The sequence below is a fragment of the Anser brachyrhynchus genome, assembly GCF_964034855.1.
Source record: "Anser brachyrhynchus genome assembly, chromosome: 16".
NCBI classification, from domain to species: domain Eukaryota; kingdom Metazoa; phylum Chordata; class Aves; order Anseriformes; family Anatidae; genus Anser; species Anser brachyrhynchus.
The window spans coordinates 15,418,226-15,443,130 of record NC_137734.1 but is presented as its reverse complement, the minus strand read 5'-3'; the positions used below and the strand labels follow the sequence as shown (position 1 = coordinate 15,443,130).

Sequence of the window (24,905 nt, the reverse complement as noted above, 5' to 3'; positions counted from 1 at the left end):
TAAAACTGCTGTTGGGTTGTATCTTACCTCCTTCTGGTGCCTGAGCCTTCCAGGAACACACATTTCATTTTCTGAAGTGATCCTCAGGAGCTGGGACCAAAAAACACATAGCAAAAGTCACGGGACTTTTGGAGATAGTCAGTAGCATTGCTGGCCTTTCTCTGGCTGCTGTGTTCTTCTGCCCAGCCCCTACCTGAAAGTATTCCTTAATGGTATAGCTAAGGCAAGTCTGCCACCACTCCTGCCCTTGTGTGCTGGCCTTCCATCTGAATGAGAGGTCATATAGCTTCAGGGTGAGTTGTTTTGGTTTTCCATTGTAGTGGGGAAACGAAGCCTGCCCCACACCCTGCTTACAGATGTCTGTGTGACCATCAGCTGCACTGGACATGGGGAAGAGCAGAATGATGAGGGAAGCTCTCCTTTCAACAACACTTCATCAAGTCAGCCAATTTGTAATGAGAAATTACACCAAAAATCTCAGTTTTTATTTGTTTCTGCCAATAGTTACTGTATTCTTGTCTGAGATCACAGAAGAAAGTTGAGGACCCTGTTGTTAGACACTGATCATGGGACACTAATTACCTGGATAGAGTGCATGAGGAGGTGAGGGTAGATGCAGGTGTCAGAGGATGCAGATGGGTGTTACAGGAAGCTTGTTGATCCGATTTGGCTCTAACTTACGTCAGTGAACACCATAGATTTCCCTTAGGCTGAAATGCCAGGCCTAAGTAGGAAATGTATGTTTTGTCTGTAGTTGAAGAGTTGAAGCCTCTTCCCAGGCTTCTCTGTGTCAAACAAGCAGATATGACAGTAGGACATGACACCAAGACTCCATTTTTAGACGCAGACTTCTGTGGAGCAACAGTGTGGAACCCCACATTGACCTGATTATGAGCACAGTGGAGAAACATGTTCAAAACGTTTGTCTTCAAAGAGCTGTCGTGTGATGGGAACCATAATGTGCTTAAGGTCAACATCTGTCCAGAGTGGGGAAAAAAAAAACATAGGAAAACTTAACTGTTTTCGTGCTCAAAAGTTCAAAGCAAGCACTGCATAGAAATGGAAAAGCTTATTGAAAATAAGTTAAGCAAGGCAGCTAAGAACTGAAACACCGCAGCAGCTCTGAGACTTTTTTTTTATGGACATCAAAATGGAGGCAGAGAGCAAATGCCCACCATCTGTTGTGGCAGATATGAGAAGTGGTGCAGGGAAGCCAGCATGACTAAAGAGAATAGCATAGAGGCTATTGAAAACAAAAAAAGTGTTTTTCAAAAAGCTTGTGAAAATGAAAAAGGTTATAAATTGTAGCAGATTAAGCATGAACAGAACAAAGCAGACAATCGGATGTGGAAGCACGTGAGAGAGCTTGGATAGTGATACTGGCTGCTCGGGCTCTGAAGGGAGGATTCGGACAAGATCTAGCCATAGTAGAATAAATAAATTTAGTTTTTTGTGTGCATGAGCTTGCCACAGAGCAACTCCCAGAAGTTACGGTGCTGGAGTGCTCTTTGTAAGTAAGAGTAAGCAGAGAGCCCACCTTAAACCACAGTGCCTATTGCAGAGACTATGAAACAAATACAGCAAGGTGCCAGGACTGGGCGTATCAACACAGGAGTTGTAAATGAGTTTAAGAATGAAATAGTGCAGTTGTTAAGCAAGAGGTTAAGTTCTGTTGAAGCTGCTATGGTGCCTTCATCAGTGCTTCACATGCAACACAATTTTTAGAGCAGGTACCAAAGCAAATCTGTCAATTCACCAACCAGCTCTACCAGGCAGACTGATAAAACTAGCAAAGAGTATAGGGAACGGATCCCAAGGATAAAATATTGGGAAAGGGTCAGCATGGTGTTTTTAAGGGGTAATTGTGTTCTTCAGAGCTGTTGGAATCCTTTGAAGGAGTTGGTAACCGTATAAATACAAGCAATTTAGTTGAAGCAGCCTACTTGGATTTGCAAAAGACCCCTTACCAAAAGGCTATTAAGGGACATTGGTAGCCATGGGATAAGGAATGAGACCCTCTCATGGGTAAAATAGTGGTGAACAAACCAAAATCAATTATTTTCATTGTCGTTTGAGGTCACTAGAGGAGTACCTTAGAGGTCTGTGTTGGGACCTGTGCTGCTTAAACCTGTTCTTAAGTGATCTAGAAAAAGCGATGAAGGTGCAATGGCAACCTTTATCTGCCTTTGGATAAATGCAAATATGGTGCACATTGAGTAAAACCATCCTGCAGCAGAATATAGGAGTGGGCTCAGGGCTGATGATAACCCAGAGGTGTATGACCTTAACATTACAAGAGATGAGTGAAAATGTCAGCTCGGGGCTTTCAACAAAACAAATCAATTCTTGTTTATCAGGAACAGGGAACAAAGCAACCTCATTGTGCAACCGTGTAAATCCACAGCATGCCCATATTTGACATACTGCCAGCCCCCCAGCTCAGGACAGAACACAACGGGGGGAGAACAGCAGCACAACCAGACAAAAGCTGCTGCACCAAGACCAGCCAAACAGGGCAGAGCACATCAGCCCAGAGAAGGGACTGATGAAGGGGAATTGCAACCATGAAGGGGAAGCATGACAAGCTGTTAGGTGTTGCTGTTGTGGGAATGGAATCGGCTGTTCCTTGTCCTCCAAACCGAGGACTGGGGAATCTCAGGTGAAGCCAGCAGACAAAAGGTGCGGGACAGCGGGTATTCCTCACCCCACATCTTGTTCAGCTTTGGCTTTTCTGGTCATAGGGTGACTGACTGCAAAAGCCACACCTCCAGTTCAGAAAGTCTCTTTTGACCTACAAGTTGTTGGAGGTTGGGAAAATTAAGAGAAATGTTACAAGACGCAAGTTTTTGAGGAAGTGTTGCTACATGTTTGCTCTAGTCTGTTTTTCCAAAGTACCCACTCTTAAAGTCAGGTTCTCAGGGGTAGTTGGACCTTTGGTATGACCAGCCCCAGCTGCCCTACCTAGCTCCATCCCTCCTGATCCTCCTCCCTCATGGCTCATCTCATCCATGCCCCGAGGGCACTGCTAGTTTTTGAAGCAACTGTTCCGAGCTCTGGTTTGGGTCGATCAGTAGTAGCTGCCCACACAGAACCTGTTCCTCTGTTCCACCTCACCAACAGCGCTCTGCTATCGGCACGCTTGCGTCACGGCTTGGTGCCTGTGGCCAGCAAGAGCAGGCTGTGGGGAGCAGGGCTGCCTCTGCTGCTGAGTTCCCATTTACAGCATGTTGCCTGCAGCTGCTGTTTATTTTTTAACCTACTGTATGAATGAGGGCAGAAGATAAAATCTCTTCAGAGAAACCTCTGATAAAGTTTCCAGTCCGTAAGTGAAAATTAAATTTTATCAAGTATTTCAAAACACAACCATAGATCGTCATCATCTCTTGCCTTCACCTTCCTTATTTTGTAGATTGCACATTTGTTAAATCGAGCAGTCTCCTGGCCACATCTTTGCCACCTGCCTTCTCCCATCACTCCTTCCCTGCACTACAGATCACTGTTCAGACAGACCATTGCGGGAGTTTGACAGCTGCAAGGTAGCAGTCCTTGAATCTCCATTCAAGCTACACTGGTGCAGCGTGTCAGAGCTGGCCTTAACAGAGACCAGAAACAAAACATAGCTGTCTGAGAAATGAAGATGACTAGCTTCTGATACTTTCCATCACTGTGTTTCTAATTGAGCAGTGGGCAAACACCAGGAAAGAATATGCAGAGTTTGGGGCAGTCAGTTGTTGGGGTGGGACATCACACTGAGTGGCTGGCAGGGAGGGGTGTGCATGTGTAGGGAAGGATCTATTGCAACTGGGTTATTCTTCTCTGTGTTTGGAAGAGTAATAACCAAGTAATGAAGTAATAACCTTTTCTGCTTTTCCTGGCCAATTCAAGGTAGCAATTGTATCTTACAAGCGCAACGACTTTTGTTGCTATCTAAAGCGTGATACCTGAGCTCTGTATTAAGCATCTGTCTCATGCCATCCTTTGACTTTTATGTGTGGGAGAGTTATTTTGGAGAAAAATCGGTGGCAGGGAAGTCGGATGTTGTGTAATTGTGTAATGTCTGAAAATGTTTTTGTCCTTTGTAATTATAGATCAAGATAAAAGCCATAAAGCTACATGGTAAGGTTTCGTAGAAAATAAACAGGAAAAATGGACATAGCAATACATGAGAGGAAGCTAGGAGTAAAACTGAGTCTTATCTGCACAGGTAATCCTGAAAAGGAGATCAGCGTGATGTTGCAGTGTGTAGTTAAAAAGTGAATGTAGAGACCCTTATCTTGAATGAAGTGTCTGATACTCACGTGGCAGCATCATCTCACATTTTTTAAAGCAGTACACTCTAAGATTTTTTAAGGACGGGATTTCTCAAGTTGCTTCGTATCTTCAGTGGACATTCCCTCTGTCTGAATCATTAATGTCACAAGTAGGGTTCTCTAGGGCTCCATTTTAGGGCTAGTTCTCTTTAATGACTTGTTGGTAGGACTTGAAGGTATACTGAGTAAGTTTGTAGAAGATACTAAATTGGGAGGATCTGTTGACTCTGTCAAGGGTAGAGGGGCCTTAAAAAGAGATCTTGACAAATGAGGGGGCTGGGCAATCACCAACCTCATGAAGTTTAACAACAGCCAGTGCCAGATTCTCTACCTGGGAAGGGGCAGCACTGGCTGTACATACAGACTGGGAGACAAGAGGCTGGAGAGCAGCCCCGCAGAAAAGGATCTGGGGGTTCTTGTTGATGGCAAGTTAAATATGAGCCAGCAGTGTGCCCTGGCAGCCCAAAGGGCCACTGTGTCTTGGGGTACGTGAGGCATGGCATTGCTAGTCGGTCTAGGGAAGGGATTGTCCCACTCTGCTCTGGACTGATGAGGCCTCACCTCGAGCACTGCAGTTTTGGGTGACCCAAGAGAAGAAGGTTGTAAAACTATTAGAGAGTGTCCAAAAGAGGGCTACAAAGGTGGTGAAGGGTCTGGAGGGCAAGGCGTATGAGGAGCAGCTGAGGCCCCTTGCTTTGTTCAGCTTGGAGAGGAGGAGGCTGAGGGGAGGCCTCATGGTGGCCTGCAGCTCCCTCCCGAGGGGAGGCCTCATGGCGGCCTGCAGCTCCCTCCCGAGGGGAGCGGAGGGGCAGGTGCTGAGCTCTGCTCTCTGGGGACAGCGACAGGACCCGAGGGAACGGCATGGAGCTGGGACAGGGGAGGGTCAGGCTGGGTGTTAGGGAAAGGTTCTGCACTGAGAGGGTGGTCAGGCACTGGGACAGGCTCCCCAGGGCAGTGGTCATGACACTGAGCACGCCAGAGTTCAAGAAGCTTTTTGACAAGGCTCTCAGACATAGGGCATGATTTTTGGGTGGTCCTGTGTGGAGCCAGGAGCTGGACTTGACGATCCTTGTGGGTCCCCTCCAACTCAGGATATTCTGTGGTTCTATGATTCTATGAATGTGACTGAAGAATCAGTGAGGTGAGTACCTTCCAGCTTGGACTGGTGCCCAGTGGTGACATGAAAAACCTCTTCTTGATAAACTGTCTCACTTTCCAAAATCTCAGCTTATGCAGTTCACAAAGTCAGAGTAAGTGGGAGAGCAAGGATTGATTCTTAGCTCGAGGAAACTCTTTTCTTTCCCTACCAGAGAGCTAAAGAAAGACCCAAGGTCAACTTTTGGAAACACAAAAGTGCAGGCTGTTGCAATATGAAGCACATTGAGGTGCTTGTACTAAAGGACTGAAGAGAGGTGGGTGTTTCTGTTTTGAGTACCGTCTCCAGTCTTCAACATAGTGGAAGCGCATGTGGCCCTAGCAATGACTTAATTCCAGAAAAGTCACTGAACCGATGACTTTTTTTAATATAATCAGCTCTTTTGTTATTTCTGTGATTTTCTCACTGTTGGCTCAGTTAGGGTTTTGTGCTTCTGTTTGATAGTTAACCTTTTGCTGCTGTTTGTAAAACCCTCCCCAGTCCTCTGGAGGTGCATCTGCATGAGACATGAGTCAGTAAAACTGGCCTCATGCTCAGGGCAGGGTTATCACTTCTGCCAGCCCACGCCCTCCCATCTGGCTTTGAGCCAGCACCAGCATTTGTCCTGCCTCTCTGTGAGCTTCTTAACTCGCTGACCTGGCAGAAATCTCACAAAGTCAGATTAAAATAATTAAATAAATAAAGGAAATTAATTTAAAAAAAAATCAGCTGGTTAGTTTGGATAGCTTCCTTCCAGGTCAGTGAGTTAAAGCTGCTTATGGCAGAGTCCTGCTTTTCATGGCAGTCAGCCACGTGGTTAGCTCAGATGAGGAGGGAGCTGCAGCCCAGGGCTGCAAGCTCCTGCTGCTTTGGCACTTGCTGGGCAATTCCACGAGCTTGCTGCACTCGGCTGCTTTAGCTGCCTGCACTACCAGTCGCCAGCCTCAGCCTCCTCCAAGAGCAGCCAGTTTTGTTAGAGGACTTATTCATACCTGCTAATTTCCAAAATGCTATGAGGGCCACTGCTGTGGCTGTGCTGGTACCGCCGGAGTACAAAGCAGGACTTTTCCCAGTTGTAGCGGAGCAGCAGGGAGAGCTGAGAAGACAGGCAAGCGGCAGAGAGCCTGGTGGTTTCACAGAGGCTTGGGAGGCAGAGACCAGGCTACACCCTGGCTCTGCTTGAGCACACGTGCTGCAACGACAGGCAGTGCTGCTGCCGGCTGCACAGTCCCGGGCCTGCTTTGCGCACATGGACTTTTCATCTCCTCCTTATGCAGGATGTCCTGGTCTGCAGCCCTGGCCTGAGAACAAGGGGGAGCCGGATGGAGTGCTGTCATCCTCGGGCTGTAGAAACTCTAGAACCTCGCCTACCATTTTCTCTTGCCCACATCTAGTGCAGGCAGGTCACTGCCGCTTTCTAATTACTCTGGCTTTTCTGCATGTGCAATCCAATATCTGCATGTAGTTAAAACCCAACTGCTTTGTGAGGATGAGGGCAGCCAGGGGTGATCTACGCCACAGAAATGATTCCAGCATGTCTTTCTGCCTTTCAAAGCCAATCAGGGAGAAGGCTTTGGGCTACCTCAGGTGATATGGCTCTGGTAGCTTGCTTCTGTCGCCACACTTCTGAGAGAAGGGGAGAGACTTTGGGGCTTCCCAGAAAGAAATACTTCTGGGGAGAGGAAGGTCTTTCTTGGCAAGAACTAAATCAGTCTTGACCCACAGACAGCTGTTTGGAGAAAGGAGGGGCAGGATGAATTTCTGATGTGCTGTGAACCAGGTACTCTCCTCTGTCCTATATTCGGTCTAATCACATCCAGGTTATTCTAAGTTACTGTTTAAAAAAAAAATCAGAAGCTTTGTGTAAACTTTGTGTAATACAAACTATTTTAGGGGTTGTAATGTCCTGTCTTGAGGCTGAACTAGGAGGCTATTCCCTAAACAGATTTTTTTTTTTTAATATCAAGAAAATAATGCGTGTTTTTTTCAGTGTCTGTATGTTGGGGCATTACTCTCCTTTGATTTCTATAGATTAGAGAATGGATTTGTAGATGATGTTGGGTAACCAGCCTTACTGCTATCTCCACACCTTTTCCAAAGTCTGCAGTTATACCAGATCAGTGTTTGTCTAGATGTGTTTACAACTATTTTAGTTAAACTCAGACAACTTTATGGGCACTTCTGTGTTCATTATCCTGAATCTGTGGCTTCTATTTCTGTCCTGGACACGTACCAGAGCAGAGGCTTTATGGTCCTCTTTCTCTCCTGTGCAAGGCACTGTGTGAGCTCTCACTCCCTTGGGTGGCAGCACCCCAGGCAGCCAGCAGTTGGGTCTGCAGAGCTTGGGTATCCTTGTTCTGTGGTGCCTTGCAGTTTCCAAAATGTTCTGGTGTGTGGTCTTCAGGGTCTGGGGCTGCTACCAGCCTCTCTGGCATTGCTGTGCCCCCTCAGCCTGCCCCTTGGCATGATGATCCCAGGGCTGTGGGCTGCAGGCATTGAACACAGACTTGTGTGCTGAAGGGGAAGGGATGCCAGCCAGGGAATGAAGTACATTCACTGACTGGGGGAGTAGAGCTGCATTTGTGATGCCATGAACAGACAGATGGACAGATGACACTGGGCCTCTGCTACTGTGCAGCAACGTCACCCACTGAAATGGGATCTTGAGCACAGGAAGGCACAGCCCCAAACTTTTCATATGTCTGTACAAAAACAACCTGCTTCTGAACGGTGGTTGTGGAGATTTGACAGGACTGCAGGTTGCAGGAGCTATACCGAGCCACCAGCAGTGGACAGGATGGCAGTGATAGAATGTGGATGAAGCGCTTGTTGCTGGCCCTTGGCTGGAGTTACCCGTCGCACAGCCAGCACACATAATGTTGAGGCTCCTTCTTCTCTCTCTGCAGGAACATGACATTGAGACAGCTTTCGGAGTGGTTCATGTCACCATGCGGGGCACACCCAAGGGGAACAGACCTGTCATCCTCACATACCATGACATTGGCCTCAACCGTAAGCCCTTGTACTCCAAGGACCCTGAAAAAGTGCTTGTTTATGTTATCATCAATTGAGTATGGAGAGCAGTGGGACTGGCCTTGAGCTGAGATGGGATAGGTCATTTCAGGATAAAAAGATAAAGGTCTGCTTAAGAGAGAGCATGGAGCATGCCCCTGCCCTCCAACAGCCCCCAAAAGATGGGGCCAGGGTTGAAATGAATCCACCTACCACACTACAGGGCTCTAGGTGACTTGTTGCACCGTTTAGTAGAGCTGTTCTCCCTGAATTGCCACCAGGCATCAGTTTTCCTGGATGCTGGGCAGGTGAGCAAGTCCCTTCTTCAAGGCTGCAGAAGTACTCTAATGTTTTAGTGGGGTCGGCTGCTCTTACCATATCTTCCCACCCCACACATGCTGCTATGTTCACATAGGTGCTTCTCAGTATGTACCATGAATACCTGAGCAGGGCCCTGTTTTCCTGGGCATGCGTGCTGGGGTGATGTTTGCCTGCTTGCCTGCCCTCCAGCCATGGCAGTTAATTTGCTAGATTTCATTGCTGGTCTGCAGTCAGTGGGGCACAGCTGCACTGTCACCCAGCATCCACTGTCCCACAGACTCGGCATGGGGATGGGTTCACAAAGATGTATGCCATGATGTGTGGAGGACTGATCATAGTAAAACGTCAGGTAATGTCTCATTTCTTTTTTTCGCTCACAGACAAATCCTGTTTCAATGCATTCTTTAACTTCGAAGATATGCAGGAGATCACTCAGCATTTTGCTGTGTGCCACGTGGATGCGCCAGGCCAACAGGAAGGAGCCCCCCCATTTCCGTCTGGGTAAGAGCTCTGCAGAGACATTTGTAGTTGCAGATGTTGTTGCAGTCTGGTCTGAGGTAGCTACCCAGTTTAACCTGACTAGGACTGCTAGGCTGAGTGTGGTGGAAGACAGTTTTCAGGAGCAGAGGAAGTGGGAAGATGAGGAGGTTTCCTGAGGAATGTGCAGGGAACTCTCAGGTCACTGAGGCCCTTGCTAGTGGTACCAGCTCTCTGACTTGAGTGTGAGCCCAGCACATCGCAGTCTAGCTGGTGTTCCTTGCTTTGTCTGTCTTCTCCTACAGAAGCCTGACTGCCCCAAACATATCTCTCTGTTAGTCTTGCTCGGAGGGATGGGATCCATGCTGTTGGCTGGACTTACAGTATCATTTCAGAATAATCATTGCAGAGGGCCAACCGTGTCCTGGGGTGCATCAAGCACGGCATTGCTAGTCGGTCGAGGGAAGTGATTGTCCCGCTCTACTCTGCACTGGTGCGGCCTCAGCACAAGTACTGTGTGCAGTGCTGGGCACCACAGTACAAAAAGGACGTGAAACTGTTGGAGAGTGTCCAGAGAAGAGCAACTAAGATGGTGAAGGGCCTAGAGGGGAAGATGTATGAGGAGTGTCTGAGGTCACTTGGCCTGTTCAGCCTGGAAAAGAGGAGACTGAGGGGAGACCTCATCACAGTCTACAGCTTCCTCACAAGGGGGAGTGGAGGGGCAGGCGCCGATCTCTTCTCTTTAGTCACCAGTGGTAGGACCCAAGGGAATGTAGTCAAACTGCAACATGGGAGGTTCAGGCTGGATATCAGAAAAAGGTTCTTCACCGAGAGGGTGGTCGTGCACTGGAACAGGCTCATAGTCATGACACCAAGCCTGTTGGGAGTTTAAGAAGCGTTTGGACTATGCTCTTGGTCATATGGTCTGATTTTTTGTGTAGACCTGTGTGGTGCCAGGAGCTGGACTCGATGATCCTTTTGGGTCCCTTCCAACTTCGGATATTCTGTGATTCTATGATAATCATCTATGTACATTCCTGTCAGATGCTCCTTGTCTCTCCTACCTTGGGTAGAACTGGGAGACAACCTCAGACGAGCTGTGTTGTTTTTCAGGTACCAGTATCCCAGTATGGATGAACTGGCTGAAATGCTGCCTGCTGTTCTGACACACCTGAAGTAAGTCTCTGAAAGAAAGTCAGGGTGAGCCAGCTGGATTCAGCCATTCCAGCACCTCTCTCTATCTCTGCTTGCAATAATCTGATACTTTCACTGAGTTGTCCCAGGAGTCCTGAGTGTCTCCTAACCTGTGTAACCCTGTCTGGTTCTTAAGCTGGGAACACTGCCACACGAGACAATTTATGATTGCTGCATCATTGTTGGATCATTTTGAAAATTAACCATAAGTGAACAGCTGGATGCAGAGAGGGGAAAGGCTTTGCCTTTAGGGATGCTTCAGCTTAAGTTAGCCTTGCTGATTGTGAAATGCCTATATTTCAGCCTGAAAAGCTTCATTGGGATTGGACTGGGAGCTGGTGCATATGTCCTCAGCAGGTGTGCAGTAAGTATCTCTTCATTCCTTGTGACTTACATGAGCTGTGGTCTTCTACTAATCAAACAAACCGTTTGTGGGGCATGGGCAAAGCAGCAGTAATTACAATAGGCATGCAGGGAGCCGTGTGAGAGCTACTTCTTGACCAGATGGTTAAATTGGAGCGGCCAAACCTACACTGAAGCTATGCCAGGCGTGGAAAGATTGTAATGCGATGTCTTTGAGTCAGCAGAACCCATCCTGTCTGCTAGAAATGCACAGCCTTGGAATGATTGGATGTTTGTAATTGAAACACTGAAGGTACCATTGTCTTCACAAAGCTCTGTCTGCATTACTGTATGCTGCTTCCAGAGTTTGTGACACCAAACAAATGATCCAGTGATGTGCTGTGGAGATGTATTATGGACTAGTGCAGATGAGGAATGCGCTTTTTCAGTGGCAGAGAAGAGGATTTTCCACTCTGCCTTTAAAGAAGAGAGCGCTAGCTTTATGTTGTTACTTACTCCTACCTTTCTCCCTGGTGGAATTTTTATAAGCACGTGAAATCAGTAGATGTGGCCCAGGAATTCACCTGAGTCATTCAGGGATAGCTTTAAAAACAGATGCTGAACTCTTAACATTCTCAGTAAAGTTTTCTTGAAGTTGTTGAGTGCAGAGAGTTGCTGACATGTTAGGCTACTTACTGCTTCCTTAAGCCACATGCGGCTCCCCTTCCTACAAAAAGCTCTGTTTCTTCTTCCCAGCAGTCAGGATTGTGTCAGGGGAGAGCCTGCGTCAGTTTGAGTCACCAGTGTTCACTCTGTTGCTTACTTTTTGTATCTTGTGTAATTATGAGCCTTGATAAAGAAATCACTCAGATAAACCTCTGGCCTCAGCTCAGTGAAGTGTTAGAAAGCCCTTGCCATGCTACCTGGACTGCAGATGGCTTCCTGCTGAGGACAGAGCTGTTTCCTTCTGCTTAACTGATGCTAATCTGTGCAATGGAGCAGAGAGCACAAGCTTCAGTAAAATTTCAGGCTTTGAGTGAGCCTAAAGCTTGAAGCTATCCACTTCTGTTAGATTGCTGCTTTTGTGTTCACAAGCAATTCTCAGAGCATTTTGTAACCATGCTCTGCACACATGCCCCAAGGTAAACTGCGTGGTGCCGGGATGCCAGGCTGGAGTGGGGACAGGGCTGCTGGCAGTCTGGGCAGGACAAAGGGGTGCCCTCCAGTGCACCAGGAGCTTCATAGACCCCTATTCAGGCTGCAGATGCTTGGGGGACCTCAGCACAGACTCCGGTGCCACCTGCCACAACATGCTGTTTTGCCACATCTCTGCTGAAGTTGCCACATTGGAGCAGGGAGGGTCACTGCTCACAGCCCCGTCACACACGGGAGCCAGAGCAGGACTTGCAGCCCTATGGCTGCACCAGGCACGTGGGCACCAGAAGACACTGCTGAGGCCTGCTCAGGCTGCAGGTGCCGTATGAGCAGCTGATCCATCAGTGCCAACAAACAAATCCTTCTGGTACAAAAGGCCTGCTTTGGGCTAGGCTCTGAAAAGGTCACTGTCTGCCCCATTTAATCTTCATTTTGCCTTGCCTTGCTTCTACAAGTAGCTTTCCAGCTGCTACACCTACCAATGTGTGCTTTTGTGGCTTAAATGATCCTTCTGAGTGTGCTTGTGCTCTCTCTCCCCAGCTCAGCCACCCAGACCTGGTGGAGGGACTTGTGCTTATTAACGTTGATCCATGTGCAAAGGGTTGGATTGACTGGGCAGCATCCAAGGTGAGATTTTCCTTCCTTTATACATCTTCTCTCCACAGTGCTTAATAAACAGTGTGTAGAATAAGAAAGAAAAGGACAGAGTACAGGAATTTATCATTTTATGTCCAAAACTGCACAATCTCATTTCTGTCACTGCTGTGTCCTCAGTCTGGGTGTGGCACGACCTCCACCTTAGGAACAGGAGTGGGTGTGATCATGTGTGAATGACAAATCCCGATAAACTGCATGGAGATGAGTGGCTGCTAAGCACGCACTTACCTCTCCTCTGATTTAGTACTTGCGCTTGCAGGCTTCATTTGGCTGACGCTGAATGAATCTTTTAATTATTCTGTTATTCTGGCCACTTACAGTTATCAAGGCTTCACAATTCTGGAGAGCTGTCAGTTCTACGTGCTTCTTTGAAGCCTTGCACACCCATCCTATACTTCAGGCGTTTTGTTTCTTATATTCCTTGAAAAGATTTTTTTGTTGTTATTTTCTTTATTCTGAGGAGCTGCTTTGAAATTTGTAATGAAACAGCATTTTCCAGTTCCTCTCTCTCCTCCTCATTCATTGTCACTCTTCAGTTTTCAGGCTGGACAACCAACATAGTGGATATTGTCTTGGCACATCATTTTGGCCATGTAAGTAACCAGTAGGTGTTAATGTTGCCCCTGCAACCGTACATGGAGCTCTAACTTCTGTATGTACCTGCTCTGAAATAGCCCTGCTCCGAAATAGCCCTGCTCCATCAAGGGTTTCCATAGACTGTACTATCTTCTCTATGCGGCAAGCTTGCACCAGGACTTTGCATACTAGGGGGGGCAAACACATCCTCACGCATGCACTGACTGTCTCCAGACTCCAGATATGGTAAGAGAGTGTCCCACACCATTAGTGCTGCAGAACTGCGTCCTTTTTGCTGCCCAAACAAGTGTCTGCAGAAACATGTGGCAGCCAGTTCTCTTGTAACCAGCAAAGAGGCATTTGATCTGTGGGTGGAGAACAGATCGGCTGCAAGTTGATAGGGGGTTATTGTACGTGTCTAGATGCTAAACTGCTGCATTTTCCTCTTCCTCTTTAGCTTCAGCTGAGGCAAAATAGCCCCTCCTGAAACTTTTGGCTACAACAGTGCCTTCTGTTTGGGATTTGCTGACTCCCAATCAGCAAGCTTACCAGGAAACTGAAAGAGGTTATGCCTCATGCACACAGCATATGACTCGCAGCAAATCAATCCCTGACCTGAAGCCCCCTTGTAACATCACATACCATTACTGAAAGGAGTCACTTAGCTTCCTCCTGCTTAGAGCACGTGCTCTTCGCACCCCTTCATTATGTATAGTGCTTCACTGCATTTCCTTCTCTCTCCCCCTTTGGAATGCAATTTCTTCATAGAACTGTGTGTTGGGATGAGATTTTCCTTTGGTTCCAGTCTTGGCACTTACATAGAAAGCTTTGCTTCTTTAACATGAAACATAAGTGGAAAACCTTCCTAAAACAGAGTGATTTGTACCCATATAAGCATTGCTGAGGCTCAAGAGCCAACTTATAGCATCTCAAGATACCTTTATACTCCAGCAGCAGCATGTGCGCTACCATGCGTAAAATTATGATCACATTACCAAAATACTGCACCTTCATGGTCATTTCATGGGAACACTTGATATAGCATAGGTATTAATGCAGTCTGGAGTCACTGTCCCTGTAGGTTATTGTTCAGCAGTGAGTGATGAGCGTGGAGGCAGTTCGGTGCTTCAGTATTTTTAAGAAGGTAATTTCTTAGACATTATTATTACATGCGAAAAAAATATGTTTTTCTTTGTCTTCCAATTCTTTTACTTTTGTACAGGAGGAACTGCAGGCAAATCTAGATTTGATCCAAACATACAGGCTTCATATTGCACAGGACATTAACCAAGATAACCTTCAGCTGTTCCTCACGTCATACAACAGGTACAGGATGCTTTTGTGCCTTCTAGATTCAGAATTGCTCCCATACCCATCCTGCTCAGTAGATTTGCTACCATATATATTATCTGTGAAGGCATACAGCAAGCTTGCCATGGATCCCATTTTCTGGCAATGACTACTGGGGCTCCTGTTCGTGGCATGACACAGGAGGTGGTTACCTGTTGTCTGGCTGCTGGAGCCAGCACACGTGGTTGGATTTTGAATGTTCCCAGTATAACCAGTTTCCTCTACTGATCTGATGGAGAATTGTTCTGCTTTGTCTTCCAGTCGTAGAGACCTGGAAATTGAGAGACCAGTTCTTGGCATCAGTGAAAACACAGCAAAAACACTCAAGTAAGTTGCTGTTCATCAACCTGTGTTAGTTAGTTAATGTGCGGTCCCTTCAGCAGAAAAGCTGTCACTGCTTCTTAGCAAGAACTAGACCAAGTGCTGGGAAGACTGTTCAGACAGTCCCAGGCTTTGGTGCAGTGCTGTCAGCCAGAGTGGAGCAGAGGTTTCTAGAAGTCCTTTCAGTAAGAACACATTGAGATTCCGCAGAAGATAGGGTCAGAGGAGTGATTTCCACCCAGAAGCCACTGTACTTTCTGATCTGTTAGTTTGATTGTTTTTCATGAAAAATTAGTCAGGTTCTTGTTTGTTGCTGCTGCCTATCTTCCCCTACTCTGCCCAGAAAAGTTATCTGCACAATTCTCATAGAGGGATGGGGAGCGTATGACAGCTCCCACCTTGGCAGTGACTCATTAGTCAGAGAGCGAATAGTCTGTGCAGGGTACAGATGAGAAGGGACAGACATTGGAGCGCAGTGCAGAGCAAGTATAAGTACATTTTCAACTTCTAAGCAAGGAAGCAAAAAGGGTAAATCATCGCCACACGAAGACTGTGAATTGCAGTGCTGAGGCAGAATGCCTGGGCTGGCCTAGACGCTGCTGCACAGGCTCTGCTGTTGTCTCCTTGGAAATTGTATGGACTTCTGCTGCTGCCAGTCCCAGGAGATGTTTTAGCATCTACAGACAAAGCCTCTAGATCTTGGCTAACCTAAAGTGGTAGATTTCCTTGCTTGGTCTCCAGACAAAGCCAATCATGCTGCTCTCTGTCATGCAGACAGCTGTAAGCCACAGAACACTGCCCACTGAAGGGACTCATAGGGATCTGCAGACCCTTAAATAATTCCTATGGAAGTTTGGGTCTCTTTGCTTTTAGACTTGCTCATAGGCCCTCAGTCTCACAAACCTTAGAGGTACTCCACTGACTGAGGTCTGTCATTCATGGCCTCTCTAGCATAACTTTTGCCATCTAGTCACCAGACCAAAGTGGGGTGTCTAGCCCAACCCTTTCTTACCTTTATCTGTAAATGAATAATATAAGTTCACAGCCACTTGATCAGTGGCCTTCTGTGTATGTTTTACGCATTGAATCTTAACTGTTCTTCTAGAATTACAGTACATATAAAAATGGATATGAAAGCACAGATTTGTCAACAGAAGTTTTAATATCATGTTTTTCAATATATTCCCAGAATCTTTTGTGTATCTTTCTAAAATACAAACCACAATACAGTGCTGACCAGTAGCCACCCTCAGAGGCATTGAACTCTGTTGGATGTAGTTATTCTGAAATTCCTGACTTTAAGACATTCATTCCAGGGAGCATGCTCCCTTCTGTTGCCTGGGATGGTGTTTCTCTCAGCCCTACACCCATCTTTTAACACATCTGCAACAGTAGTGATAGTTGGTGTGCATGGAGGGGATGGTATGGGTGCATACGCAAGCCACGGAGGAGGTTTTGATGCAAACAAAATGTCATGCTGTGGGAGCACAGAGGGATTTTGTTTAGCATTGTTAACATTTCATAAGGCTGTTGGTGCACAGACCTCGACCTTCTCAGAAATTCCTTAGAGGCAATGGAAGTAACATTTCTCTTGGGGTTTTTACCAGGTGCCCTGCCTTGCTAGTGGTTGGTGACAACTCACCTGCTGTGGAAGCAGTGGTACGTATACACGAACATTCCTTGCATGACATGAGCCCCGGAGAACATTTAGAAAACCTGCCTTACCCAGCAGTGTTTTCACCTTGCCACAACTAGCCACAAAAAGTATCTCTTTGTCCAAAGCTCTTTTTTAGTCCCCAGATATTGAGAACTGTCAGCCACTGATGGGAGATCCAAGGCTTGGGACACCTAGGGGCCCTGCAGGGCAGCTCTAAGTTGAAGGTGGCAGGATCTGACTGAGAGTCCTTGTGCTCACGCGCCTTGCTTTGCAAGCAATGTAGAGGACCACTTTCAAGAACTTGGGTCTTTCCCTGAGATCTGCCAGGCTACTCACTGGAGTTTAGTTTTCAATTCATGAATTGCTGTTCTCTTCCTGTTGTACTGAGGCTAACTGAGGTTTAAAAATAAGCAGTGTGACTCCAGCTCTGCTGTGGAGATTAGCACAGAGTTCTGCAAGAGTGCTGCATCACAGGGAAAGTAACACTTGGTAGCATCTCCTTCCTGTTGTTGTCATTGCAGGCACCAATAACCACTTCCCTCCCAGCACAGTTACACGTGTGGCATGGTGCAATGCAGAGAGGTTGTGATGCCTTTCAGAAGGTGACTGTGGGAAGGCCAGGGGGTTGTGAACAAAACAAGTTTCCTTAAGAAACCTGGAATAGTGTGTCAACCTCCTAAAGCAGTAGCTTGGACCTAGGAGCTGTGCATGGAGAACTGCAGGGCTTTTTCTGGTCCTGTTGGCTTTTCACCAGTCTGTTCAGTCTGGAACATATGGAAGTCTGAGACTTTCTCCAAGTTTTTACTGCACTGGGATAATATTCCTAAGGGTTCTCATTGCCTCCCAGCCACAGTTGGGAGAGGGTCTATAGTCTTCTGGATCTCAGCTTGCCTATCTAGTTGCTCAGGTTCCCAGCTCATGAAAATCTCCTCTTCCGGGGCTGCTTTTCCTATAGGTCCCCACCTATTCTCTGTTTGCAGCAGGACTACAGAGAAGTGGCCATTTCCTCCTTGCCTGACTGGGGGATTATGATTTCCCTCCATGCTGCATAGCACAGAAGTCTGCTTCCCTCATAGTCTTGCTGTCAGAGCTCAGGGGATGCTCCAGGGTTTCATGGTGGATCAGGTTTTGGGGATGCTCTCCCTTAAATTCATATCCCCATCTCTCAGGCAGTGATGTTCTGTCCCTTGGATGGGAACACCTGCCTTTCCTCATGGCATCTTCCATTCGTTGTTCTCTTCCTACATGCTGTCTGTTTTCTTGCTCAGTCCTTCCTGACTCTGGAGAAGCTCTCATTGCTGAAGAAAGCCATTGCCTCCGGTGGAGCAGCTGCCCCACATTTTTCATCTGATTGTTCAAGATTTCTGTGTGATATCGCATACCTCTAACCTCCTTTTATTTTAGGTTGAATGCAATTCACGTCTTGACCCAACCAAAACTACCCTTCTGAAGGTGAGTACCATGCCAGAATCATTCCAGCCTGCACATATTTTTTTTTCTGAGGCCTGCTCCACTTAGGTATTTGCCTTCCATACATTTAGCTTCAAGAGGTTTCTGGACAGTTGCTCAGGGCTGTGTTCTCTCCTGTGTGGAGAAAGACTAAGAGAAAAGTGCTTGTTGTTAGGGGGGCCCTGATTCCCTGATTTATGTCCAGTTCTCTGTTATCTTCACCCAGCAAGTGGTAGGGAAGATCTAATGAGAATTAGCAGAGGTGCCCTGCCTCCACCCTGTTCACTGTCAGCAACATCACTTTTTATAGCTTTCTACAAGTCCACCCCACCCTCACCTATGGCTCCTCAGCGTGTCAGAAAGATACTGTGTAGAAGTGTAAACCGCCAGGTGTGGGAAGAGTGGCAGGGGGAGCTGGGCAGATGCAGGTTTGCTTCTGGGCTTCTAGAGTATGGCTTGAGATTGCTTGATGGTGCAACCTTCAGGATGCTGGGTTTCTTCAGCAGCAAGCTTCCAGAAGACATATCACTAGGCCTTGCTTTGGTTTTAGAAACAAAATGATAGAAGTGTGCCTTGTGTCGCAGTGCAGCCTGTGCCCTCAGCCTGGTGGGGTAGGCAGTGCTGTGCCAGTCCTGGGGTTGACCCAGGGTGGGAAGGACAACTGAACCTCCCTTTTGTTTCTTGTTGCAGATGGCTGACTGCGGAGGACTTCCCCAGGTGGTTCAGGTGAGAATTGTGTCACAGCTCTTCCATGGGATTTGGTTTGTACAAAGCCCCTTGCCCTGCTCATACTAATGCTGCACTTTCTGTTTCCACAGCCTGGCAAGCTGACTGAAGCCTTCAAGTACTTTGTGCAGGGAATGGGCTACAGTAAGTGGCAAACGCAGTTTTCTGTTTTGGAGCGGGTTTGTTTTGAGGGGAACTCAGCCTTTCTGGTCCATCTGAGCCCATTAGCATCTGTGTCCCCACCCATGAGTTAGTGTGGTTGCCAGGACATCCATCCACGCTGGAAAATCAACTAGGGTGCTGACACGTTAGTAAACCAATGTTGTTCCCTGATGTGTGTTTAATCTGCACTACAGCTAGTGCGGTGACCCCTTTTTGGTTGCTGGTGTTGATAAAATGTTGTAAATTCATGTTTGTCCCAGTTAAGAAAAGTGTTCTCCCAAGGACAGTAAATCTTCTGAAATCTTCAGTGATACCTTCTGCAAAGGGGAAGGAGTTAGCAAGCAGTACAGCCTCGTGGTTGTGGTGGGTACATGAGAGCTCTGCCCTGTGGCTTCCTCCTTGTGCTTCATGGCCGAAGACATTGTGTCCTGAGTGTGTCAGGCTGAGACTTCCCATGCCCTTGGTGTTCCAGGGACTGAGGACTTCAGGAGAAGAGATTCTTGATGCACCAGATCAACTCTGTCTCCATTGCAGACACCTTGGCACAGCTATGCCTTGCTTGCCAGAGGCCAGGGCTAGGAGGTCCCTTCTGTGGATGATGAACGTTCAAAAGCTGCAACTATAGGAGGGGTTTGTTGCCATGGCTGAGTAACCACTAAGCATGGCCATTTTAGCAGCCGTGACATTCCCAATGGTCTCCATGTCACCAGAGCTTCTTTACCAACTCATGGATGTCAGAACTCAGAGGAAGCTGTCCTTTTCCCTAGAGCTCTGTGTGTCTGACTTGAACATAATCGGATGATCGTGTTCTCCAAGGCTAGCCAGAAGACCCTGACGCTTCAGAGGAGGTTGCTGTGTGAGAAAGGCCCCTTTAATCTCACAATCTAAGAGCATTTCCATGTTCAAGTCTCTTGCACGCCTAGTGCTGGAAAAACCACCAAGTACTGTCATCAGAGCAAGGACTTCAGCAGGGCTTTGGTGGTCAAATCTCTTGCCAACAGGATATGTAGCACAGGGGAAGGATGAGAGGTAAACTTCTATTTATAGAATTAGTAGCTAGTCACAGAGCCATCCTACCAACTTAGGTTGGCAAGACTGTTGGGAGTGCTGAGCTTGGACCAGCAGGGCCTCATCTCAGAGGAGAACAGCAGAGAAACACAGCAGCTTGTCACTTCTAGAAGTGCAGAAGCCAGTTCCCCAATAGCTATTCTTGATCCTTCTGCACATTGATTGAAACAGCTGGAACTGCCCATGCTGAAACTGCAAGTGGAAGGTAATGCCTTGTAGCTGGAATCTGATGCTGTCAACTCGAGGAAAGACAAGAATTTCTGTTCAGTATCCAGAGTTGCAGAGTATACCCCAGTTTCCTCACCTCAGGAAAATGACATCTGTGTTGAGCAGTTATGGTGCATACAGTGGGGAGGCTGAGGTCACCAGGTATGCTGCAGTTTCCAGCTAACATCATAGGAGAGATTTGCCCCTGGTAGGTTTTTGAGTTGGCATCTCCCCAAGATGCTCATTATCAGCTGTTTTCACAAATACTAGGAGCTCACAGCACAGTGTGCGAGATGGGAGTGGAAGGGAAAGTAGCTTGGGATCCCAGGAGCAGTGCAACTGCTACTCACACTCTGCAACTAATTGGCTCTTACCTGTATTCATCCCTTTCCTTGTCTCATGTTGTTTCCAGTCCCTTATGTGCAGCTCAGCCACCTAAGCACTGAGTCAGGTACCTTCAACTGTGCATCTGCCTCGGCCCAAGTCTGTGTACTGAGTTGAATGATTCTTCGGGTGCATTGCTCTGTCTCAGCATGTCCTGCTGCTATGGGCTAGGCTGATCCATTGTACAATGTGTATGCTATGGTTTTTCACCTTTCATTTGTATTTTGTTGATTGTTGCATGATTTCGGCTCTGTGGTTGTCTAGAGTGATGAGACTGACTTTCAAAAGGTCACTTGTACAACAGCTGCCTTGGTTTGCACAGACACTCACCGTGACTGCACTTGCAAATGATCAGTTACATTTCTGGCATTTGCTCACCTTGGACCTTTTGAAATTGGGCCTTAAACATCTTGCTTTAGACATGCAAAGACTTAATTTTGGCAGTGAAGAGTTTTTTCTTCCTGAGGGGATAGCTCATTCTGTGCTTACTCAGCAACACATATTTGAGTGCCGTGATACTTGCTCTGAGCCTAAGAACTTCCTCCTTTTTTAAGACTTACTCTTGTTCTCTCTTGCAGTGCCAGCAGCTAGCATGACCAGGCTGATCCGCTCGCGTACTCACTCCTCTTCTAGTGTGGGCTCCGGGGAGAGCATCCGCAGCCGGTCTCATACTAGCAACCACGGTGAAGGCAGTGCTGGAACCCCAGAAGGAATTGATCTCCAGGATGCACCTCAAACCATGGAAGTATCCTGTTAAGCAGGAGCCCCTCTTCTCGATTCAGACAACTCCACTCGCCCCCACTGAACCCACTCAGAATCTAGCATTTCATCCAACATGGCATTAACTGTTCTCTCTAACTTGTGCATGCCCATCTGAGCTGCTACCTCCTTGGTAGTCTGTAGTTGGCATTACTTTGGTCCTTTCTGTATGCCCTGGGCATCAGAGCCTCTTTAAAACTCGTTAACATTCCGCAGTCTTAGTAAGTCAGGTTACTGTACATGCTGATACCATCTCCTGTGTGTGCTGTATATCAATCCAGATGACAGCCATTGTCTTCCCTGTTCATTTAAATATAATTTTTGTGGCTTTGTGAGGTTTAGAATTGCTTTCTAGTTGTGCTTCTGCTAAAGGACCCTTGCGGTGCAGTTGGAATGGCATCTGTGGGACATGGGAAAGCAAGACCATGATGATGTGAAGCTCCAGGCACTGGAGGCGGGTGGTAGTCCTTGGCAGAGTTGTGCCTGGAGCGCAGAACCCACCAGGAGGTCTTTGTGTTCCCAGGACTCTTGGCATGCCAAGGAGCTGTGGGGAAGATGAACGAATGGTTGGAAATACTGTCTTGGTCTCATCTCTGTATGTGTGTTAAGGAGCGTAGTGATTTCTTACTTGAGCCTCCTGAAAGGGCAAAGCAGTTAACAAGTAAATGTACACTAACCGAGGTGCACTATTCAACAGAGTACAAGGGATTAAACTATAGCAGCTGTGGCTGCCAGACTGCCTCTGCTGACCCACCTGCCTCTCCTGCGGAGGGGCCAAATGCAGTTAGCACGTAGTCACTATTCTGCCCTGGCACAGGTGAATCTTTAACATCAAACAGGCTGTGAAATGGGCACCAGTGCCCCTTGCCATATGGAGATCCCAAAATCTCCTGCACTGCCAGCTCTGCTTCCTGCTGCTGTCATCCCCAGGCAGCGTGTCTGCATGGGATCTTAAGTGAGGCTCAGGAAGCACCAGTGAATGTAAATGACTGCTGTCAGCCACACATTTGTGTGACTCAGGCCAGCAGTTGAGCAATGAATGCCTGTGTGCAGGTACTGTTTATTCTCTTCGTGGAATTCACAATTTTTCTGCCTTTTTGCATCTGGCTGGGTCACAGAGGGCAGGAGGCAAATGCCTGCTGCGTGCCAGGGTCTAGCTGTTAATGGGAGAAAAGGGATGACTGGTCAGGCTACTACAGGTCTCGAGAGACGAGCAAAACATCCTTTCTTAACAGCTGAGCAGTCCTGACTCAATGGGAGCCAGCTCCTCCGAGGGTCACACTCATGTTCTGCTCCATTTCAGGTAGGGAATGGGACTGGGAGGCTCTGCCTGAGGGGGACTTTGTACCAGTTATTAAATAAAGCTATAACTGAGTTTCATTGTTACCGTGTGTGCTTGTGTTGTTTCTCTTGGCCTGACCTAGCACTGCAGCCGGTTTTGTCAGTTGCAGTGTTTCCTCCTGTGAGAGGCCCCATGGAAGGGGCAGCATTGGCCCCCTCTTCCAAGAGGTTTCCTAGGGGCTGGGCAGGAGCAGGGTGGCACAGCATCCCCTGCAAGAGGCTGTCTGAAGGCATCAGATAACTGGCTTCTGCCAAAATGCAGAAAGAAGCTTCCAGTTTTGACAGAGTGAAACTAAACAAAAGGTTTGCTACAAAGCAGACACGCCGCCAAGAATTGCCTCTGAACAGAGGCAGCAAGTCCTACGAGCTGTCTTCCCGGGTGAACAGCACTCTGCGCCTGTGTGATTTACTGGTATAACACAAAGTTAACCTGTAATACCTCTGACAAGGAAGGAAAGTGCTTTGGAAAGCACTGTAAGATCTGTTTACTCTTTAGCCTGCACGCATGTAAAGCCAGGTGCAGATGGAGCAGTGCTGAGCAACTGGTCGTTTAACATAACCGTTTATCTTCTGCTTTTCAGATCCAGATTTTGCTCTTAAGTCTCAGAAGTCTGTCATCATGCGGTCACAAAGCTGTCTGGGCTTCAAGAGTGCTTACATGCTGGTCACAGCTTAGTCCTGGTCCTGCTGTCATGTCCACAGGGTGGACTCCTGCAGCTTTGTGCTTTGGACTTTCTGCAGGCCTTTGGGGAACTCTGTCACTGCAGGAAGTGAGACAAAGTGTTTTCCAGAATTGCAAACCGATTGAAAGGTTTGCAGCCGATTGAAACAGGAAAAAATGGCCAATTGCAGTAAAGTAAGTTCAAGTCTACTGAAGACAGGAGAATATGAAAGAGGTCAGTCCCTCAGATACCACACGAAATCCATCGCTGCTAAATGCAAGTGCTGAATGCAAAGCAACGTGTTCAGAAGAGTTGCGCGTGCAGCAGGGTTTTATTCCAGCTGACTACACCGAGAAGTAGCTGTGCAGACAAGTGATTCTTCCCCAAGTTCCCTTATGAAAATACAGAGACAGACCAAAAGAAAGGCAAACACAATATTAAAATGACAACGAAATGAGTTAGAGGAAATAATACCACAGCAGGGGTTGATGTGTGCTCACCAAGTGTGTTTATGATGTGCATTTCAGCAGGAGCCCTCACAGTTACAGGCTCCCATGGACCAAGGACCAGGGAGAGCAAACAGATGAGATTTTACCAATTTGAAAGAGGGCTGATTAAGAAAGAAGTTCGTTGCCATGGTGGTTCAAACGCATAAGCGAGGCAAGATTTGTAGCGAGGATTCTCATATGGAGAAAGTAAATTATTTTCACAGAAGCAAGTGCTTTTTTGATAAAAATAGAAGCATCAAAGCAAAACACAAACTGGGAACAACTATTCCCAGTTAAATAAAAGACAGGATGTTTCTTCAGGTGACAAAAGCAAGGCCAACCAAATCCAGGAGCAAAGCTTGAGCTAAGGACATGCTTCCCCTGGGCCAGGATCCCAAATCACACTGGTGCTTGGCTGAGGTGGAGGGACAGATCTGCGCAGTTCCACACCCTGTGGCACTCACAGCTCAAGCTCCCAAGCTGTGGTATTAAAAGCATGCATCGTTTTCTTCAGCAGCACGGGGTCATTCTCACTGAGCTCAGCGCAGCTGCAGGTTTCTCAGGGGTCAGCAATGGAAATATTTCTTACTGCCTTGGGCTGAGGTTTCTGTTGGGCTGCTGCTGGGTGCAACACCTTGTGCTGGCGGCTGCTGTGCATTACTCACAAAACCACCGTCCTTGTGGCTTCACTCCTGCAAGCACGGCCCTGTGGCCCCAGCGGGAGCTGTGGGCAGCCATGCTCACAGCTGGGACGTGCTCACTGCTGAAAGGCAGGGGCCTTGAATTCTCCTCCATAGGGCCAGGTGACACTGCAGGGAGTAGCAGCCGAAAAGTGTGGTTTGGGGGGCTCAGATTTGACCAGGAATTTTCCTTGCTTTTAAGCCTGGAGGGTGCTGCAGCCCCAGGACAACAGCTGGGAATGGCCGTCTGGGCCTGGAGGCTTTCAAAACAGAGCCACTGCCAGGGTGGTGTCACTGGTGATGGAGGAGGAAGTTGGACCGGGGACCTCAGTGTCTCCTTCCCACCACCACATCTGTTACTTGATTTTAACCTGCAGAGACGGCTGGGGTGGCTTGCCTTCTGTCGAACCTTTCCCTGCTGCTGGATCCAAGACTCTGAAGCCATCCCAGTCACTCCTGCCCCTGCACAGAC

At 47.5% G+C, this 24,905-nt stretch overlaps 1 protein-coding gene across 4 annotated transcripts in view; it reads left to right on the top strand.

Moving 5' to 3' along the window:
- Nucleotides 1–22,648, top strand: part of NDRG3 (NDRG family member 3) — a 60,676-nt gene extending 38,028 nt beyond the window's left edge. For 2 of the 4 annotated variants that reach the window (XM_080558479.1, XM_080558480.1), the window contains exons 4-17: nt 8,352–8,457; nt 9,159–9,279; nt 10,369–10,431; nt 10,753–10,813; nt 12,487–12,573; nt 13,140–13,196; nt 14,402–14,505; nt 14,791–14,856; nt 16,458–16,509; nt 17,912–17,959; nt 18,647–18,682; nt 18,775–18,826; nt 20,532–20,570; nt 21,082–22,648. In XM_080558479.1, coding sequence (XP_080414605.1) covers nt 8,352–8,457; nt 9,159–9,279; nt 10,369–10,431; nt 10,753–10,813; nt 12,487–12,573; nt 13,140–13,196; nt 14,402–14,505; nt 14,791–14,856; nt 16,458–16,509; nt 17,912–17,959; nt 18,647–18,682; nt 18,775–18,826; nt 20,532–20,570; nt 21,082–21,260 — 1,071 coding nt within the window. In that variant the 3' untranslated portion in view covers nt 21,261–22,648. The remainder of the gene's footprint in view (nt 1–8,351; nt 8,458–9,158; nt 9,280–10,368; nt 10,432–10,752; nt 10,814–12,486; nt 12,574–13,139; nt 13,197–14,401; nt 14,506–14,790; nt 14,857–16,457; nt 16,510–17,911; nt 17,960–18,646; nt 18,683–18,774; nt 18,827–20,531; nt 20,571–21,081) is intronic. The other 2 variants (XM_080558481.1, XM_080558482.1) reach the window with 1 other exon arrangement.
- The last annotated feature ends 2,257 nt before the right edge of the window (nt 22,649–24,905 follow it).